The 20,543-nt window shown below is 36.5% G+C and overlaps 3 protein-coding genes across 5 annotated transcripts; 2 read left to right on the forward strand and 1 right to left on the reverse strand.

The window, feature by feature from the left end:
* Positions 1-67: 67 nt before the first annotated feature.
* On the reverse strand, positions 68-9,767 carry oxa1l (OXA1L mitochondrial inner membrane protein). 2 transcript variants are annotated; one of them, XM_079393715.1, is made up of 10 exons: positions 9,637-9,767; positions 6,893-7,027; positions 6,437-6,734; positions 6,010-6,153; positions 5,739-5,824; positions 5,452-5,616; positions 5,169-5,273; positions 4,022-4,136; positions 556-636; positions 68-334 (listed from the first exon to the last, which is right to left on the reverse strand). In XM_079393715.1, exons 1-10 carry the CDS (start codon positions 9,745-9,747, stop codon positions 213-215), a joined length of 1,362 nt encoding a protein of 453 aa, XP_079249841.1. In that variant the 5' UTR covers positions 9,748-9,767; the 3' UTR covers positions 68-212. The 2 variants fall into 2 exon arrangements, with proteins under 2 accessions (XP_079249841.1, XP_079249840.1); XM_079393714.1 differs by having other exon boundaries at positions 69-334; positions 4,022-4,184; positions 9,637-9,764.
* Positions 9,768-9,787: 20 nt separating this feature from the next.
* Positions 9,788-14,812, forward strand: casp23 (caspase 23, apoptosis-related cysteine peptidase). Its single transcript, XM_079413868.1, has 11 exons — positions 9,788-10,014; positions 10,933-11,007; positions 11,140-11,210; positions 11,305-11,475; positions 11,761-11,940; positions 12,037-12,108; positions 12,568-12,744; positions 12,829-13,072; positions 13,215-13,316; positions 13,827-13,936; positions 14,160-14,812. Exons 1-11 carry the CDS (start codon positions 9,939-9,941, stop codon positions 14,253-14,255), a joined length of 1,374 nt encoding a protein of 457 aa, XP_079269994.1. The 5' UTR covers positions 9,788-9,938; the 3' UTR covers positions 14,256-14,812.
* Positions 14,813-15,262: 450 nt separating this feature from the next.
* On the forward strand, positions 15,263-19,023 carry LOC306862202 (E3 ubiquitin-protein ligase TRIM39-like). Of its 2 annotated transcripts, XM_079404934.1 has the most exons (8): positions 15,263-15,352; positions 15,566-15,661; positions 16,034-16,592; positions 16,717-16,812; positions 16,985-17,200; positions 17,279-17,417; positions 17,504-17,539; positions 18,177-19,023. In XM_079404934.1, the coding sequence occupies exons 3-8, from the start codon at positions 16,044-16,046 to the stop codon at positions 18,719-18,721; spliced, it is 1,581 nt and encodes a 526-aa protein (XP_079261060.1). In that variant the 5' UTR covers positions 15,263-15,352; positions 15,566-15,661; positions 16,034-16,043; the 3' UTR covers positions 18,722-19,023. The 2 variants fall into 2 exon arrangements, with proteins under 2 accessions (XP_079261060.1, XP_079261061.1); XM_079404935.1 differs by lacking the exon at positions 15,566-15,661 and having other exon boundaries at positions 15,266-15,352.
* The last annotated feature ends 1,520 nt before the right edge of the window (positions 19,024-20,543 follow it).

Raw genomic sequence — 20,543 nt, forward strand, 5'->3', positions numbered from 1 at the left:
TTTGGTTAAACACTACTAAACAGAGATTTGTTTGTGTATGTATGCATGTAAATGAATAGAGAGCGGAAGGAAATAAGATTGCTCTTTAATGGCAAGAAGACACAGCACAACATCTTTTCCATTAAATACTTATTTAGTCTTAACTTTACCACCCATCCCTTAGTCCTTCTCAATACATATGTACAAAGCCTTCACAATTCTCCATCAAGGTGTTAACCAATCGTATCTTCCCACGGCCTCTTCTTGTCTTGCTTCGAATGACTTGATTTTCCTGTCGACATTGGTGCTGCTGACTGCTGAAGGGGGTTGTGGGTAAAAGTCTGCCTCAGAGGACCTTTAAAAAAAAAAAAAAGGGGCAGGGATAAATGGAAAAAAAAAACTAACACCCAATATAGCTTCACAACTGCGCACACATTCATAGTATGACAACAGAGGTGCACGTATTTTCAAAAGGATACCTGGGGTTTTTTTGTATTTTGAGCAGTAGTGCAGGCAGAAGACAGCATAGGCAGTTCACTAGGTTTTGAAATAGAGCTATAGAGAGCAAACCCTCACCTTTGGCTGCCATATCCAGGTGTCCTTTAATTCTCCTTTCTCTCTCCTCCAGCTGCTGAGCCAACTGGGCATTGCTCCATCCTGAGGTGGACAGATACAGAAACATTATACAGTGGGGAAAATAAATTATTTGATCCCCTGCTGATTTTGTACATTTGCCCACTGACAAAGAAATTATCATTCTATAATTTTAATGGTAGGTTTATTTGAACAGTGAGAAACGGAATAACAACAAAAAAATCCAGAAAAACGCATTTCATAAAAGTTATAAATTGATTTGCATTTTAATGAGTCAAATAATTATTTGATCCCCTATCAATCAGCAGGATTTCTGGCTCCCAGGTGTCTTTTATACAGGTAAGGAGCTTCGATTAGGAGCTCCCCTTAAAGGGAGTCTCAGTTTGTTACCCGTATAAAAGACACCTGTCCACAGAAGCAATCAATCAATCAGATTCCAAACTCTCCACCACGGCCAAAGAGCTGTCCAAGGATGTCAGGGACAAGATTGTAGACCTACACAAGGCTGGAATGGGCCACAAGACCATCGCCAAGCAGCTTGGTGAGAAGGTGACAACAGTTGGTGCGATTCTTCGCAAATGGAAGAAACACAAAATAACCGTCAATCTCCCTCGGTCTGGAGCTCCATGCAAGATCTCACCTCGTGGAGTTTCAATGATCGTGAGAATGGTGATGAATCAGCCCGGGGCCCGTATTTATCAAGCCTCTAAGAGTTACTCTCAAGAACACTGCTAAGAATTGACTTAAGTGAAAAAAATTCTTGGCTCAAAGCTGTGCTTAAAAGTTAGTTATTAATCATCTCAGTTGTAATTTAAGCAAAGTGTAGGACTAAATCTTAAGTGTCAGTCTAAAGGCTGGTATACACTACACGATTTTTAAAATCTGAACAGATTTTTAAAACACCAGGCATCATACACTTACCGACTTTGCAAATACAGTAGTGACAAAGGAAAACTGGGCATCATACACTATACGGCCGAGGATCATACACTACCAGACTTTAAAGTTGTTCCGATCACAACAAACTCATGCAGAAACCTGCGCCTTGTTGCTAGGAGACGCATGAAAACAGCATGTGTTCTAAAATCGGCTGAAAACATCAAACATGTTTGATATCCGACGACTGGATAGAATCAAAGTCTGAAGCTAAAAAAATCAGAGTCTGCGACCATCATACACTACGCGATTTTCTGTGGAATCTGTCAGCTGTAATCTGCAGACTGGCTCTGACTTTCCTCAACTAGCGTCAACTTGTTCAGACTGGAAAATCAGGGGAAAATCAGGGCAAAAATCGTGCAGTGTATTCCAGGCTTTAGAGATGATTCACGACACTTTGCAGTGCCACAAACGGGATTTTGGATGACAACATATGCATGGACCAATCACTGAATAGATTTCCTTAATTAAGAATATTCTCAGATAAATTCACTTGGGTTAAATTCCTAATAGGAGTTTACTTTCAACACACATGACAATAAAGTATCTTCAAGAGAATGCATTATTGGCAAGGAAACAAAGCATCATCACAACTCAATTTAGGGTGCCGATAGACGACAGTATAGTGTATCGACTATAGTCAAAGATATCGCCTGTTGCTGATGCCTTTGATGACAGCAAGACAATTATTATTATTATCTGTCAAAAATAGACTAGGTGCCTATCTTTAGTGATGCAGCGCAGAGAGCCGCTTCAGAAACTTACCACGGCGCGGCTGATCAGCTCCGGTGGCCATGGAGCTGTAATGCGCCACAGACATGTGCAGTATAAATAAGGGGTAAGAGATTTATTCATCATACAGTGTAGATCGCTTAATACTCGCGCTAGACTGAAGTCAATTATGATGTTCTTTGGTAATGTAAATGTTCTTTGCTCGTTTTGAATCACGGAGGAAATAAACCGTTTGATTAAGTGCTTGTCGTCAAACACTTCAAGAACATTCTTCCTCTCCTGAAAGATTTGTGCATGTCTGTCTCCTCAGCACCATCACAAGCCCCTACTGCCAACTCCTAACCACTTGAGAGACCTCTCGAGCTGTATTAAATAACTGGGAGAGTAAGAGTGATTCTTAGCTTTATGAAATTTGATAACTTGCTTTTATACTTAAGTTTGAAAGTAGGAGTAAATTTCATGAATTCTCAGCACTTAAGACTAAAATGGCACTTTGAGAAGCTTGATAAATACGGGCCCAGAACTACACGGGAGGATCTTGTCAATGATCTCAAGGCAGCTGGGACCATAGTCACCAAGAAAACAATTGGTAACACACTACGCTGTGAAGGACTGAAATTCTGAAGCACCCGCAAGGTTCCCTCTTGCTCAAGAAAGCACATGTACAGACCCGTCTGAAGTTTGCCAGTGATTCAGAGGAGAACTGGGTGAAAGTGTCTTTGGCATCAACTCAAATCGTCGTGTTTGGAGGAGGAGGAATGTTGTCTATGATCCCAAGAACACCATCCCCACCGTCAAACATGGAGGTAGAAACATTATGCTTTGGGGGTGTTTTTCTGCTAAGGGGACAGGACAACTGCACCGCATCAAAGGGACAATGGACGGGGCCATGTACCACCAGGGCCAGGGCATTGAAGAAAATGGGTCGTGGATGGATATTCCAGCATGACAATGCCCCAAAATACACGGCCAAGGCAACAAAGGGCTGGCTCAAGAAGAAGCACATTAAGGTCCTGGAGTGGCCTAGCCAGTCTCCAGACCTTAATCCCATAGAAAATCTGTGGAGGGAGCTGAAGGTTCGAGTTGCCAAATGTCAGTCTCGAAACCTTGATGACTTGGAGAGTATCTGCAAAGAGGAGTGGGACAAAAGCCCTCCTGAGATGTGTGCAAACCTGGTGGCCAACTACAAGAAACGTCTGACCTCTGTGATTGCTAACAAGGGTTTTGCCACCAAGTCATGTTTTTAAAAGGGGTCAAATATTTATTTCACTCATTAAAATGCAAATAAATTTATAACATTTTTTGAAATGTGTTTTTCTGGATTTTTGTTGTTGTTGTTCTGTCTCTCACTGTTAAAATAAACCTACCATTAAAATTATAGACTGATCATTTCTTTGTCAGTGGGCAAACGTACAAAATCAGCAGGGATCAAATATTTTTTCCCCCACTGTATAGAGTATAAGACAATATAACTACAAAGCTGAAAAAAATTATATATTATATGACAATTACAAGTATTGCCTTGGCAACTATCTAAAATAAAGTTTAAATTGAAGTACTAAAATTACTAAAACTGAAATAAAAAAAAATACATAAAATTTTAAAACTGCAAAAAGTGCACATAAAATGCATAAAATCACATAAAATTACTAAAACATGAACTAAAATTTCAGTATAGAAATAAAAGTTGATTCAAAATGATAATACTATGTTTTAGTAGAGTAAATAAATAATGCTAAAGCAACATTGATACAGAAGATGAAACAGAAAAATAATTCACCTTTCTTAATGCTTTTTATGAAACCTTCATTGGGAGGAAGTGCTGAAGGTGGGTGTGTGATACGTTCCGGGATGTGTAACTTCTGTCTCACGACCGGGTGCCTCAGCAAGGCCACCTGACCCAGTGAGAAGAGGTTAGAGGTCATCCAGTAGGTGAACACCGCCTGTTAAACACAGATCAAATAACACTATGGAAATCATTACAGCATGACAAGAGAAGACAGATAAGATCCCATAACTGTAAGAGATGGGTTGTTTTTTGTGGTACGCTCAACGGATGAACATTTAGAGACTGAAAGTCTAGGGGGGAATACATTCAAGGATGCAACTGATGCAAAACAACATCATTAGCTCCTTGAGAAAGAACAACGAGTCTAGGACACTGACCTACATCCTGACGTTGATATGTACTAGGTGCAGAATTCTGGCACAATATATTTATTGTGAAACCTCAGAAATATTGCTGAGTAATGGTTCATCTTTTGTAATTGATACAAAGTGCACCCAACTGAGAGGGGGATCGAGCCTGATCAACTTGCTTTCTCTCTCACTTGGAGGGTTGTTCTTAACCCGCACCTAATTTTGAAGTATAAAACATGGGGTTTCTTTCAGAAACACTGGAAGCTCAGCCGTATCGCTCCCAGCATTTCTCGGACAGGTGTTGGTCTTCCACTGTGACTGAAACGGGTTCCCCAATCTTTTGAAGAGTGAAGATGATAGCACAGTTCTGAGGTTGTATATTGGTTATAATACTTTGCTTGGGGTTTTAGGTTTAGTGTATGCTCAAGTTAGTGTATTATTCATTCACGAATATTATCTTTTATCCATTTACTCACGATCATTCATATATTATGCACTGGTTTTATGATTATCTTTCTTGAATGTGTTATGATTTGATTATCATCATTTTATGCATTTTCTTATAATCAGTATCTGTATTATTGATATCAGCTGTGTGTACAAACAATAAACAGTTGTAATTGCTTGATTAGTATGGTGTACGGACCTTTTATTGGCACCTTCTCTCGCCGAATTAGGACCTCACTGGTCTCACATCAGTTTTGAAAACCAAAACAGAAACCATACTAAAACAATAACAAATACAGTTAAAAAAAAAAACGAGGGAGGAAGGAGTGTGAGAGACTAACCGTGGGGAAGCTAATTGTCATAGGAAGGATCACAAAGGGCATGATCCTGAAGACAGTCTTCATGGCCTTTAGATTGGGGTTGTCTACACCAGATTCAGCTCCCAACTGTAAAAACCAATTTGAAATATTTTAAACTGTTGCAATAGCTCAAAAATACACCATTATTATGGTTCACACTACTTGTGACTACATTTTTAGTTTTCTGAAGCCATTCTTTGTGTGAGATACAGACCGACAGTCAATAAATGTCCAATTTTTCATTAACTACTCTTTAAATAATTACCTCTAAGATGGCAAACATAGTGCCAGTCACAGCAATAGGGAGAATGTAAAATGGATCAGCTGCGGTTAGGTCTGTGAACCACCAGAGACCGCCAGTCTGCAAACTCGGTACGGGGAGATATGCCATTTTACGCAAGGCAATGAAGAAAGAGATGAATATTGGAGCCTGAAGAGTAAAGGGGATGAAAAGGCATATATGATTACTAAGCACCAGCTGACTAACCAGGTTATTTGATCTTGACCCCTAAACAGTTGTTCACAATAATAAAAGCATTAACGGTCACTGACCTGCACCATGGGCACTAGAAACCCACGCAAAGGGTTCACGTCATGTTTCTTCTGAAACATCATCAAGTCAGTGTATGCTTTTGAAACTGAAGAAAGAAAATTAATCATTTTAAAATTAAAAATAGTTAAAAACAACAGTGTGTTCCACTACTAAAAAGACTAGAAATTAAAAAATGGCAATGCATAAGATAAAATCATTTGTACACTCTGACAACATAAAGGCAGAAAAAGAGAAAGTAAAAAAAGTATACAAAGAAAATGAGACACTTACAATCAAATTTGTTACCGCTCTGCTTGGCCTCGTTCATGCGGTTGGTGAGCTTGGTCATTTCTGGCATTACATTGTTCAGTTTGGCTGCTTCCCTCTGTCCCTTTACAATGACTGGGAACACAACGCACCGAGCTAAAATGGTGCCTGAGAAAAACAGACAGAAATGATAGCAAATAAAAGTAAATGAATGAATAAATCAATAAATTACACACAAAAAAGAGAGCAATTACAATAAAACATTAAATTTAATAATCTACAGATTTATCTTTGTCAGTTATTTGCTATCTCTGAAGACTAAGTGGTTTGTATTGCTTTAAAACTGCCAAATTAACAATCAATTAACAAAGATGCCCAAGACTAAAGGCTGATGAATACATTTAAAAGTCATTTGATCAATAAATTACACATATTATAAACACCTTTTTACCTGCAACAATGGCCCCCCACCATGGCAGCCCAATGCTAACGTGCATAAACTCCAGGAGATTCTGGATCAGGCCCACAGGAGTGTGGCTGCCCAGGCCGAGCTCTGATAGGCTGGCTTCAGCTCCAACCTCCTGCAGAACATCCAATGCAGTGAGAGGAGCCTCAGCCACCTGCTCTGTGATTGGTGGAGTGACTGCGGGGGCGGGGTCAGCAGAAGGACTTAGAATGGAGACTGGGACGGATACTGCAGCATCTACAGGTTCAACTGGAGTTGAAATGCTCTGCACAGTTTCTGTCGTCTGTAAAATATGCAAAATAATTCTTAATATATCACAGAAGTCAATTCACAAAAGGATCTTCAGAGACCCATTTCATTTAATTGAGATGAATGGAAAAGACTAAATGAAGTAGCAGAAATGCTCTGCCACTATAATAAAACTCCTTTTGAGAAACCCACCAGTGAGCTGCTGTGTCTGACCGCCACAGCACTGACCAGCAGGAACTTGCCATGATTGGGACACCCAAGAAGTGCCCTAACTAGAGGACCCCTACTTCCTCTGCCAGTGTGAAGATGTGATCTTTGTACAAACCACTGCAACGAGATAGAATTCAGAGAAAAAAAGTCTGAATGTGGCATCAATCAAGCCTTTTTAAAACACAACAAACTACAAACAGAATCGGCTGTTTGGGATATTTACATTTATTCATTTAGAAGACACTGTTATTAGTGTTCTCGCTGTTATCAAGAACATCACAAGCAATTTGATGGAAGACTATAAAAATACAATACTATACCTATAACTAAGTATAATAGATTAACCAAAAATGGTGTCAGTATAGATAAATTCATTAGTGACAATTAATTCCATGATTGCAGAAGCGTCAACAACTCTTCTTAAATGAAAAACAAAAGATATGACTTTGGTTTACTGATTTTAGTTTTCAAATATTTGGTTTAGTTTACTTTAATTTTTTTTGTTTCATTTTAAGATAGATAATTAATATAGCAACAATATAAATATATTAATAATTATAGTAATGATGTTAATAATCTATATATATTTGCCCTAGAGGGCCCCTGCCTCTTGGCTGAGAACCATTGACCTAAGTTATAAAGTTTCATCTAGTGTTGTCACGATACTGGAATTTCTAACTTCGATACCATACCTTGAAAAATATCGATATTCGATACCATTTTCGATACCATGGAGAAAAAAACTGCCACAATATTAAGGGGGTAATTTTTTTAATTTAAAGATAAATGTAACAAGTCGAGAACATGCTGTATATTTTACATGAAAAAAAAATGTCTTGAGGTACTGCATTTGTTGATTTATTTATTAATCTTTTATTAATCTTAGTTAAATGTTAATTGAAACTAACGTTTACTAATACATGTACTAATTAAAATCCAAAGTTCTATTTGTTGATATTCTCATTTGCTTTATAACCAAAATATTTCCAGATATAGGGCCCTATGAAATCCGTTTTATTTTTCCCCAAATTCCGTTTAATTTTTTTCTACATTCAATTTTTTCCATTTTAATTTTTCTGGATTCCGTTTTTTTCCGTTTGAATTTTTCTGGACTCTTTTTTTTTTTATGGTCAAATTAAATGCTATTAATCTAAAAGCATGTCTAATTCATTAAAATCATGAAAATTATACAATTGAACATTTAATTTATTAAAAGTGTAACAAAAATGACACGTTTAGGGCCGTATGAAATGTTTTATTTTTTTCTCACCTTATGTTTTATTGTTACCAAATTCTGTGTTTTAGCATGTCTATTATTTGAATGCATACAAACAATTTGTATTTATTCTTACAGTAGCCTTATGAAATGTGTTTTCCCCCTCAGAAATTCTGTGTTGTGTATTTAAATTTTACTGGATATCAGATGAAGGCATGAAACTATTTTAATTAATTTATAAAAAATTAAACATTTACATTTTTGGCAAATGAAGGGGATTTACTATTAAAATTAAAATATTTTGTGATTATTTCTTTAAAAAAAAATTAACAGTAGTAGTATTATGTACATTCTACTAATAATAGTAATATAGCCTATTTCTGGCACACGGTCTTTAATAGGATAAGTTAAACCGAACTTTTATTTTGACGGGTTGTCGTGAATACTTTTAAAGTTCTGTGTGTGTATGATATGACGCTAGTTTTACTCAAATCAAATGGTAAAATGCTGGTAAAGTGCCTTTCAGATCAGTTCTGGAGATATTGTTGATGTATTTATGTCCTCATTGAGACGGCAGACGCTGAAACCACCGCGAGCGCCACATAAACACAACCGCAGGTGCAGCACATTCACACAGAGACGCGCAGAACATGCCGGATTCATATTTAAATCGACTTTTGCAGCTTAATATTTACAGATACTAGTCCATGTCGTGATTTGATTTGTGTAATGACCTACTTTTGATTAATTCATCCATAATTCATCCAAAATTCCGTGACATTCCGTATTAAACTGTAAATTCCGTGTTTATGACTGGATTCCGTGCGCGTTCTCTGCATCGCGGAGATCATAGATCCCTACAGATAGCGCTCCTGCTGTGTTCTTTAACAACCAGAGCAGTCATCTTTCTATTCACTTCACTTTTGCTATTTAACCAGAGCGAAGGAGACGAGTGCGGTCACGTGTGGTGCTTGTCTACGCGCCTTTGGAGAGAAGAGAAAGTGACAGCTCCGCTAGTATCGGTGTATCGATACTTCGGGAAATTAATATTGGTACCGTTCAGATATTTCAGTATCGATATTTATCGATATTTTTTTTCGATATTTTTGACAACACTAGTTTCATCATTCAGGCAAATTGTAAGCGAAGTGAGCAATCAGTCACATTATGTTATGTAAATGTACATAATACAAACCACACAAATATATCACATAAAATGCACAATGCGTGAAATGTATTTATTGGTCCCACTACACAACTCAGATCATGACGCCTTGCTACCAGGCAACATAGCAATTCATCAACAATTCAACAATCAGATAAATAGATTTTATGTTACTTAATTTTAAAGTAAAGCGTTTTGAAGATGAAGTTAAGAGACGTGAACACCGGGTCCAATCTGCACAACCTCAGCTATGCTATTTAGCTTCCGTCAAAGTCATGTCATGTGAACTACTCCGTTTTCGCCTATTTGGGGCAGCAAATTAAAACAGATCAACATGCCACTCACCTTATTCCTTGTCATAGCAATAGGAAGAGTGGAAATGCTCGCTGTGCCTGTTTGTCGAAAAATACATGTTGTAAGACATTCTGTGACCACTCTGCCCCTGAGCGCAGCCATCTTGGATTGAATAAATATTGTACGGTAAGCGCAAAGGGACAATAAGCTTTGGCGCCTCCGCCTTTCAAATGCTTGATGTCTGTGTGTGCTGGCTGTGTTTGGAAACCATTAGTGTACTTCAAGGGATCTCGTCTTACCTGTAGCTTAGTAACGTTATAGGAAAAAGATATAAGTTAATTTTACACGTTAAAATGACGGAAAATGATGACATCTGGGATGAAGATTTGGAAGAAGACGCCGCGATAGCAGGAGTCTTCCAACACTTGAGTATTGCCTTTTATTATTTTTTCCCATTTAAATATTTCTTGAAGTGTTATACAAGTAATGCTAAAAATAAGATTATTTGATTAAATGAAATACTGGTATATATAAAAATAACAACCATAGCAAAACCGAAAGTGAAATCATCAGTGTTGGGGAAAGTTTCCCTTAAAAGCAACGCATTACAATATTGCGTTACTTCCTAAAAAGTAACTAATTACATTACTTTTTATGGAAAGTAATGCGTTACGTTACTTTCGCGTTACTTTTAAAATATGAGCAGGGCTTGATTGTTTGTGTTTAATATAAGAAGTTCTATTTATAGCAAAAGTAAAAGCCCTTTCACACCAAAAAGTGTCATGAATAAACCTCAGGCTGAAGGAAAAGTAAATTGACGTCTGTAAATTACAACGCAGGAGAAGATTCAACACTCTTCAGCAATAAAAAAAATAACAATGAAGCACAATTGTTAGTTTATCTTAAGTCATTTTTGCTTATTAGTATGGTTGAACTGGATCATCAAAGGTCAACAGCACAGACACTGGTTAATAAAATGGGATTAAATACATTTGTGTTGTTTAACATATTTAATTATTGCAGGTTTGCGTCATATTCTGAGTTTGCATTTCACTGTTTTAATTCATTTTGATGAATACTAAATAGTTTTTTGTGAGTGGGATGAATTAATGCACATGCACATTTAGTCTAGAACTACAGTAACAGCATGACAGCGCACTGTCACTCAATAAATGGGGAAAAAGTTACTTTACTAGTTACTTGAAAAAGTAATATTATTACGTAACTCGAAATACTTGTAATGCATTACTCCCAGCACTGACCATCACTAACTGTAAAAAGAAGTTTTAGAGGAAAAAAGAAAAATATGTATTATTGCTTTTATCCACATAACAAATACAAATCCAGATATCCACAAACATCATATTGGGCAATTGGGTCTTAATTCTGAAGTACGGCCATCAAATGAAAGAGTGGACTTTGGTGAGTTGACCTATTCCCATCAATCAAATTAATCAACATTCTAATAGGAATTAAAATTTAAAAGCATGATTTCAGCATTTGGTTTATGTAGCCTTTGTACTTTGTGAAGTATTTTGTTGTTGTTGTTATCAGTTGCATTGCCCTGTGGTCATCGAATGCCGACAGACTATGTTGTTGCTTGGTTCAAGTATTATCTTAAACAGGTTGGTGTATGTATATTATTTATACTGTTTACATATTGACCGAGTTTGATGCCTGTGTTACAATTTTGTTCAACTGGTTATTATTGTCTTTCAGAAAAAGACAGAATTTTCCTGCCCTCAATTTCATGTTCAGGGGAAATCCTGCAGTGTAAATCTGTCTTATCAGGACATCTGTCAGCTGATACCACTGACAGACAAACAACGGGAATTCCTAGAGGAGAATCTCGCTGCTCTCTTTGCTAGAAGACTGTTTGACTTTAAAGCCGTAAGATATATCATTCTGTCTGCTGTTTGCATGCATATGGACTCTTACACAACAAGTCACCTTTATTTATATAGCGCTTTTAACAATACAGATTGTGTCAAAGGAGCTTTACAGTATTAAACACAAAAATAGTGTGTAATAAAGCAAAAGGACAACAGTAAACCCTCAATTTTCAGTTACAGTCCATTCATTATTGATTCAGTGATGTATAGAATCAATAGTATCTGTGTAATAAAGTGCATCAAGTACAACTATCCAGAATGCATCAGCTTGTCAATGCTGCAGTGTCCAGGATGTCAGTCTCATGTGGAAAGACGAGATCGAGGTAACCTGTGTGTACACTGCACTATCTGCACGGCCAAGATGAAACGAAATTATAACTTCTGCTGGAACTGCCGCAGGGAATGGAAGAGGCCGGCCGATAATTCTGTGCGGTGTGACAATAATGGCTGTGGACAGAGAGTGGTAAATAAAATCTAACTTAATTGACCAAATAAATGTGTTTGATGAAACATATAATCTTTTCTGACAACATATTATGATTTTGTTGCATCCAAACAGAGAACTTCAGATCCGCTTATACCATGCAAACCTGAGTTTAAAAATAAAATGCTTCAAGAAAAGGGAGATGATGTAAGTTATTTTGTATATACACTATTAAATATAAAGGTGCTTAAAAGGTTCTTCACAGCGATGCCATAGAAGAATCATTTTTGGTTCCACAAAGAACCATTCAGTCAAAGGTTCTTTAAAGATCCATCTCTTTAATATTTTTTTTATAATCTGAAGAACCTTCTTTCGCCACAAAGAACCTTTTGTAAAACAAAAAGGTTAAGATGTTAAAGGTTCTTTATGGAACCATTTAGACAAAAAAAGGTTCTTATGGAATCGTGAAGCACCTTTATTTCTAAGAGTGTTTCTAAATTTCTAAAATGCTGGACAATGTTTTTATCATTAAAACACATATTGTGGTAATTGTCCTAAGGATGAGAGAAAGTACTATGTGTTTGTTGTATTTTTTTATTGTGCCTGGTTTTATGTTTGAATATTATGTGCAAATTAATAATAATAAAACTTTTCTTCTCTGTCAAGATATACCCAATAAAATACAAATCCACTGACAGAAAACGTTTGGCACTGCTTATCAACAATGTAGAATTTAAAAACTTAAATGACAGGACTGGGGCAGACAAGGATGAGCTGAGTATGGAAGTGCTGCTTAAAGGTCTGGGTTACACTGTGATCACACTCAGAGACCTTAGTGCACAGGTGCATTCAAGTGTATTTAAGCCAAATAAGCCAACTTTTATTTTAATTTTTTTTAATATTTGATCTTAATGGTCTGGTGTTCAGGGAATGCTTGCTGCCATGCGAGACTTCGCCCAGCGAGAGGAACACGCTGAATCGGACAGCTGCTTTGTGGTGTTGATGTCCCATGGCGATGCCAGTGGAATCTGTGGGGTTTTTGACTCTTTTGAAAATGAAGATGAAGAGGACGTTTTTCAAGCAGATGAAATTTTTAATTGCTTGAACACTCCGAACTGTGCTAGATTGAGGGACAAGCCAAAAATCATCCTTATCCAGGCGTGTAGGGGTGGTGAGTTACAAAATACTATTTTAGAAAATAAAAAAAAATTGGTTGTTAAACTCAACTCTTTAAAATGTTGTCATATTTGATTGGTCAGAGCCTCATCCATTTCAAGCAACATTCTTTGACAAATGCTGCCCTCATGTTACAGATAAAGAAGGCAGTGTGACTGTCCAAGACGCTGCGCCAAGACGCAGCAGAGCAAAAGAGCACTGTGAAAAAGACTTCTGCTGCCTGAGATCCTGTACTCCAGGTAGATATTTCCTTACACTATTCCGCTCCATTTATGATAATATTACATGTAAAACACACACACAAAAAATATTTATTGGAGTGACATACATAGGATAGTTCACCCCAAAATTGAAATGCTGTCATCATTTACTTACCCTCAAGTTCCAAATCCGTTTGAGTTTCATTCCTCTCCTGACACAAAATAATATTTGAAGAATGTGACCGAACAGTTGCTGTAGTATGGGGGAAAAAATACTATTGAAGTCAGTGGGAACCAGGAACAGTTTGGTTACCCACATTTTTAAAAATATTTTCTTCGGTGTTCAGCAGCAGAAAGAAATTCATACAGATTTGGAACGACATGAGGGCGTGTAAATGATGATAGGATTTTCATTTTTGGGTAAAGTGTCACTTTAATGCCGACTATATTGTTTTAAAAATGTGTTAGAATTATGTTTTATTTGATTGGCATCTAAGCGATGATGTCCCAGTCAAACAGTGTATGTCATAATTTGTATTCTCTATACAGATACTGTGTCCTACAGAAATGAAAAGAATGGCTCACATTTCATCCAAGACATTGTGGAAATATTTAATCAACATGCCCACCAGGATGACATCGAGGAGCTCTTCAGAAAGGCAAAGTCACATTGTTTAGCAAAACTGTTGACATCAACGCTGATATGTGTTTTTTTATGTTTGATTGAATAGTTGATGTTTACTTTTCCTTGTTATTTAGTATTGTTATCAGTAGTATTGCATATCAGTAACAATAAGGCCCAGAATAATAAATAATAAAAAAAAAGTTAGTTTTTTTAGGTCGTGTGGTTTATGTTGTGATTTTTTTTAATTTTTGAAGCAGGTCCTTAAGAAGTTTAAGAAGTCACATCCTGATCAAATGCCATGCAAGGAAAGAACAACATTATCTAAGAGATTCTATCTCTTCCCTGGGTTGTAGGACACAGCAACCACAACTTCTGACCTCATTAACGTGATTTATGCATCTCTTTATTGTCATCTCAGGAGTTCATGTTTGAAGAAAACAAGGATTTATGTACATTTTAATGAATTTGCATGTTCATATAGTCCTTTATTATAAAAGTAAACAGATTTAACTTGTTGTCCAGCTTGAAACTTGACTAAAAATAAACATCTGGATGTACTTTACTGTGAACGTGCTTTATTAATTATTGGTTTTTTTTTTCATTTTATTTACTGCTTTGTTCAGTTTGTTTAAATTATAAATCAATTCTGAACAGTTTTCATGCCAAATTACATCATTTAAGTTGACCTGTTAGTTTGGTAGATCTGCTGACCTAGATAGACCCAGTTATCATTTCTTGTAACCACTCAGCTGTACAGTTGCATTTCCTGTAATGTGAAACAGAAACCAGCAACACTGTGATCCCTGAAACACACGTTTGTTGCAATAAAGCTGGGAGGCTGTGTGTTATCTGTCTTTGAAATTACACAGATGGAATGAGGCTTTGAGGCTTACATATGCTACACTTTAGTAAAAAAACAAACAAAAAAAATACAAATTTTTCATTAGTTTTTATTTAAACAAACAGGACTTATCAATGCTGTAGCCTACGATATATTCTATGTGCTGTTTCCGTTTTAATAAGAAATTTTCCTTTGAGTTCATGAAATACAGCGTGTAGCTATAGTCAAGGAAAGCTGGGTTTGGAAATCTGTCTATACGTGCTTTGGTGAAATCATGGATCTGTAATCCAAAGCTGGCTCAACAAATGCACAATTGCACATCCTTGTTGAGTTGTGAGAAATAGGCTTATTACTGGGTTGAGTTAGTAAATTAATTAGGTCTAAAACATATGAAACATATCAGGTCTAAAACATATGATAAATTAGAGGCTTCAAATGCAAATACATGCAAATTACAGCAGCCTAATTGGCTGCGCTCGCCAAGCGGTTCCTATATAGTTTCTCATCTTGATCGTCCAAGTTTCCATTTTTGTTGTGACTGAATGTGATCCAGCTGCTCTTTATTTGGATGCCCATTGACTATTACGCGACTGAATAAATCACTGAACGGTAAGTATAGAAGTGTAGAACAGAATAAATTTGATTAGACTTGAACAAGCTTTAAGGTAAATTGATGCACTGAATTTTGAAGACAGTTTAGCAATGGTTTTACGAACGATTTCACAAAGTTGTCTTGAGTGTGTGGGGACCTTTAAGCATTTTAATTGTGGTGAATAGAAAAGTGATAAATATGTTACATTTGATTCTTGATGTGTTTTATAGGCTATGCTACAAACCTGAAAATCAGGTTTGACTATAAGGTTTGGCTATAGACCCTAAGGCAAAACTGATACACACCCAAACGTGCCATCACAACAAGTATGTGGCTTTATGACGCTTTCAGCTTTAACACTATTAATTACAATAAATACACAACTACTTGTCTAAAAAAGCAATCCAAAACATTTACCAGTGTAACGTTTTGTTTAATTTATGAAAATAAAAAACGGCTTGTTAGATTTTTAGCATGAATAACAACAGCATTATAGGATGAAATTTTGGCCACTATATATTTTACAGTTGCTATAAATGTCATTAAATAATAATACATTTTTATATGTCATAATTTGAAATTCTGGATCTAATGAAAAGTTTGCTTGAAAAGTGTTTCCCCCCTCTATTTCTAATTGTCTGCTAAATTCAGTTACTATAACTGATGTATAACTGAGGGTTGTTTGTTTATGATTTTAGCTGTAAAGTCATGGCTTCCTCCAGCAGTGTGTCTAAAAAAAGCCTCATGTGTTCCATATGTCTGGACGTGTTCACTGACCCTGTAACCACTTCCTGTGGCCACAACTTCTGCATGGTCTGCATCAGAAACCACAAAGACCGTAGCCCATGCCCAATGTGCCCACTGTGTGGGAAGGCATTGGATTCAAAACAAGATTTGAACATAAATAGAACCATTAAAGAAATTGCAGAGGGCATCAAAAGGAAACAGGAGGTCCAGGAGAAGTCTGAAGTGTCATGTGATAGTTGCCCAAAGAAAAAAATGCGGACTGCTACTAAGTCGTGCTTACACTGTGGAATCTCTTTCTGCGAGTCTCACTTGGAGCCCCATAAAACTGCAGAAAAACTCATGAAACACAAACTAATTAACCCTGTGAAGAATCTTGAAGAATACATTTGCAAGAATCATGAAAGACCTCTGGATCTTTACTGTAGAGATGATCAGACAGCCATCTGTCAGTTCTGCACCGAGAGTGACCACAGGACTCATAATACTGTTCCTCTGGAGAAGGAGTGTTTGGTAATTATATCTAGAACACTCATAGTAAAACAACTATGAAAATGAACAAAATTCTTTACAACATTATAAATATTACCAACATTTGCATGCTGATGCTATGCTACATCCATTTCTATTTTCACAGAAATTACTGATGAATAAAAAGATTGTGGTGCAGCAGAATATTCAGGGCAAGTTACGGAAGATTAAAGAAATTAAACATTCTTTGAGGTTTAACAAAGTGAGTGGCATTGATTTGATTATTAGGATTTTATTTTTAACTTATGCATTGTTTTTATACTTGTTTGATCAATCAACTTCAAGGTCCCCAAGATCATTTAGTTTTATTCTGTATCATGCTTTGACAGTGTAGTGATGATTTTCCATTTTTATAATCTTTTTACTCGCAACAGCAAGCCAAAGAGAAGGAGACTGAAGAGAACATCAAGTTTTTTAAGGACGTCTTTGACAGAAGCAATGCGGAGCTACTTGAGCTCACAGAGAAAAAGCATAAAGAAACAGGAAGACGAGGAGAAGAATTCATCAGAGAGCTAGATGCAGAGATCGTGGAGCTAAAGAGAAGACAAACTGAGCTGGAGAAGCTCTCACATCCTATGGATTTCACACAAGTCAGTCTTTCTCAAACCATGGTAAGAAATGAAGCCACATGCACACTTGGCTTAAGGGCCGTTTTCCTTCTGTTGTAGATTATTAGCCTCCTGCGCAACCCCAAGTATGCCGACTGCTCAAAAAACATCAGCATTAGCACTCTTGAACAGGGAGGTATTCTGAGGAAGACCATATCACATCGTCAGAGCGTCCTGGATGAGAAAATGAGAGAAACTGGTAAATATTCACCATGTAACAATCATATTTACTCCATACACTCTTTAATCAGACAGAAACACTTTTTTTTTTCATTCTTGTTGTAGTTGGCAGAGAGCTGCGGAGTATAAAACATTATGCAGGTATGGTAAATCTGACTGCTTAAAGTTACATTTAGCATATTAAAAATGAACAGTAAAACTCTAAAGGCCCATTCATACTAAAAAAGGTAACTATAAAGGTAACAATAACTATATTAGCATCCACACCAATGGACAATAACTGTTTATTTTAAGCATGTGCTGCTGTTTTATCGTCTGGCACTTTAAATGGATGAGCTCTTTAAAGCAGGATGGATTCTCAAAGTGATTTCAACTATATGTTCTTGGTGTGAATGGGTCTTATGGTCCTGATATACTCACAGTGAAGTTCCTTTTCATTCTTTGGTCAAGGGTAAAAAGAAGTTTCAAATACCTGAGCAGTGATACTGATAGCCAGCATCCCGACATGACCCATGCTGTTGAGAGTGGTGTTTAGATGAATATGTAATGTGTTGTATGCTTTTCAAACAACATAACCAAAGAACAAACTCCTGAAACAAACACCAAACAAACTTTGTTTTAGCCTGATGACATTCTATGGGGGGCCTTAAACTTTACTAACAGAAAAGAAAATAATCCTTTATACTGATTTGTTCAGCACCAAATAAAGTTTTACATAAATAAAAGTGAAATAATGACTTGGCCAAAAGTTTACATTAACCTTTATATCATTTTTCAGTGGATGTGACACTTGACTCTGATACAGCTCATCCTGAGCTCATGCTGTCTGACGATGGGAAAAAGGTCTGGAATACAGGCAAGTCACAGAAGATTCCTGACACCCCAAAAAGGTTTAATTATTGCTCATGTGTAATAGGAAAGGAGGGGTTCTCATCACAGAAATTTTACTATGAGGTTCAAGTCAGTGTGATGGAGTGGGATTTAGGTGTGGCAAAAGAATCCATAGACAGAAAAGGGGATATTGGACTCAACCCTGAGAATGGATATTGGACTATATGGCTGAGGAACAAGACTGAGTATGCAGCGAATGACCACCCCCCTGTCCCACTCACCTTGAAAGAGAAGCCAGTGAAAGTGGGAGTGTTTGTGGATTTTGAGGAGGGTTTGGTCTCTTTTTATGATGTTGAAGCCAGGTATCATATCTATTCTTTCACTGGGCAGTCTTTTCCTGAAAAGCTCTATCCATATTTCAGTCCTGGAGAATGTGAGAAAGGGGAGAACTCACATCCTCTGATCATTACTCCTGTTGATCCAGTCGAATAAATCAACTTTTAAAGGAACTATTAAAATGAATTGTTATGAGTCTTTGTAGTCTTAACCCTCTCAGACCTAAATGATGTTAAATGCAAAGATGACCATACTTTATTTCTTCTCTAAATTCAACAATAATTAATCAAAAGACTCAGTTTAAAAAAAAAAAACAATTATTTATTTCTAATGTCTGTTACATTGTTTGAATTTGAATGTCATTGTTGGAAGCAGGTAAGGTTAAACATTTTAAATGTATAACAGTGTAAGATTATTACACAATTAATGCAAAGGAGTATAAATAAATATGTGGTTAAAGCATGAGATCTTCCATTTATGTTCTTTATTTTCAATTTTCAGAAAGTGCTTAATTGTTATGAATTGTGATGTGTTGATTGTGATATCAGCATTCTTCAAGAATTTAATTTGTCAATGTCAGATGTTTTTAAAACAATGTACAAAAAAAAAAAAGGAAATCAAAAGGAAATTCAAAACATTGAATTTTGTTCAATGTTACATTGTTCACCACATTCCAAATGATTTCATCTTCCCTCATTATTCACAGTTTTTGTGCACTCAATGACATGGTACCTGTTCTGACAACTACGGACCACTTTACCAAGCTTGCTGTGTTCGGAATTCAATTTTTTAATGGTTTGCTCAAGATTTCAAGCTCTCTCCCTTTTGTGAAGATAATCATCATATGTTTTGTGGTTCCTGAATCTAGTCCTTTTATGAAGGCATGGAAAAGACCTTGTTGTTGATTGCTAAACTTACATATTGGTGTGACCCAGAGAATCACATTGGGGCCAGGGTCACATAGCTCAAAGCATCGTTCCATTTCCTTTCTCCAACTCGATTCTTTGAGGGAAAGTACTTTTCCCAGATCTGGAAGGCCCCATTAGAAGGATCCTTAAAGGATATGGAGTCGCTGTTTTGAACAACACATACACATAAACTAAACATAAACATTTTAAGGAATATTTTACAGCCTTTTTTGTCTCTGAAACATCAACATGTTAAAAAGTTGGAGTTAGTGTATTTCCCCCCTACCTTTTCTGTACATCAGCATGCATGGTAGATTTGAGCTGTCAAAGAAAAAGAAAAAACTTTTTACTACCAAATACTACTTTCAATATACTTTTCACATTCATCACAAGAGAGAGAGAATAGCACTTGCTTTTTCAGTGATGCTTCTGAAGTCTGTAAATATTAAAGACATTAATAAAATGTACAGTTTGAGTGCTATAATGCTAATCAAACCAACAAACGTACCTGTGTTACGGTGCAGTCATCAAAACAGTACCATATTTTATTTTCATAAGATCTGATGATTGCATCAGATGCTTGCCCGGGCAATTTTTCTGCAACTTTCTTTTTGAACTGCAAAATTGTTGAATTCTTCCTCTGATGTCGCAACATTTTCTTCTCCCCCTTTATTCCAACCACTATGATCTGCTAAATCTTTCCCATTTTAGGAGAACGCCTAAACAAGTTAGGCCTACTGCAAAACTCCTATGAACTTTTGTTTCATACTATGTGTGTTGACGCCCTGCCTATTTGATAAAAAAAATAATAAATGGGTCATTCGCCTACATCTTTCGATAATAACAATGGAAAAAAAAAATCTCCTTTTTCATCCAAATTTATCATTAATTTATTCTGTAGGCTATACAGCCTATAGCTACTCATAAATATAGGCTGCAACTCTTTGGAAAGAGGAAACACAAACACTGGTAAAATAGCTACTCGTATATTAGCCTATACCTTAACGTGACAGATATCTAACCTCAACCCCAGTCAAGAAGCCATGTGACAAACTGGAAAGAGAACAAAA

Source organism: Barbus barbus (assembly GCF_936440315.1).
Source record: "Barbus barbus genome assembly, chromosome: 1".
NCBI classification, from domain to species: Eukaryota; Metazoa; Chordata; class Actinopteri; order Cypriniformes; family Cyprinidae; genus Barbus; species Barbus barbus.

Coding starts and splice junctions, on each gene's coding strand:
- oxa1l (XM_079393714.1), bottom strand. CDS start 9,747: ATGGCTGCGCTCAGGGGCAGAGTGGTCACAGAATGTCTTACAACATGT. Junction 6,154..6,436: donor GTGGGGGGCCATTGTTGCAG/GTAAAAAGGTGT, acceptor TGTTTTTCTCAG/GCACCATTTTAGCTCGGTGC. Junction 335..555: donor CCTGGATATGGCAGCCAAAG/GTGAGGGTTTGC, acceptor TTTTTTTTAAAG/GTCCTCTGAGGCAGACTTTT.
- casp23 (XM_079413868.1), top strand. CDS start 9,939: ATGACGGAAAATGATGACATCTGGGATGAAGATTTGGAAGAAGACGCC. Junction 12,745..12,828: donor TCAGAGACCTTAGTGCACAG/GTGCATTCAAGT, acceptor TCTGGTGTTCAG/GGAATGCTTGCTGCCATGCG. Junction 13,073..13,214: donor TATCCAGGCGTGTAGGGGTG/GTGAGTTACAAA, acceptor CTCATGTTACAG/ATAAAGAAGGCAGTGTGACT.
- LOC306862202 (XM_079404934.1), top strand. CDS start 16,044: ATGGCTTCCTCCAGCAGTGTGTCTAAAAAAAGCCTCATGTGTTCCATA. Junction 16,593..16,716: donor CTCTGGAGAAGGAGTGTTTG/GTAATTATATCT, acceptor CTATTTTCACAG/AAATTACTGATGAATAAAAA. Junction 17,418..17,503: donor TGAGAAAATGAGAGAAACTG/GTAAATATTCAC, acceptor TTCTTGTTGTAG/TTGGCAGAGAGCTGCGGAGT.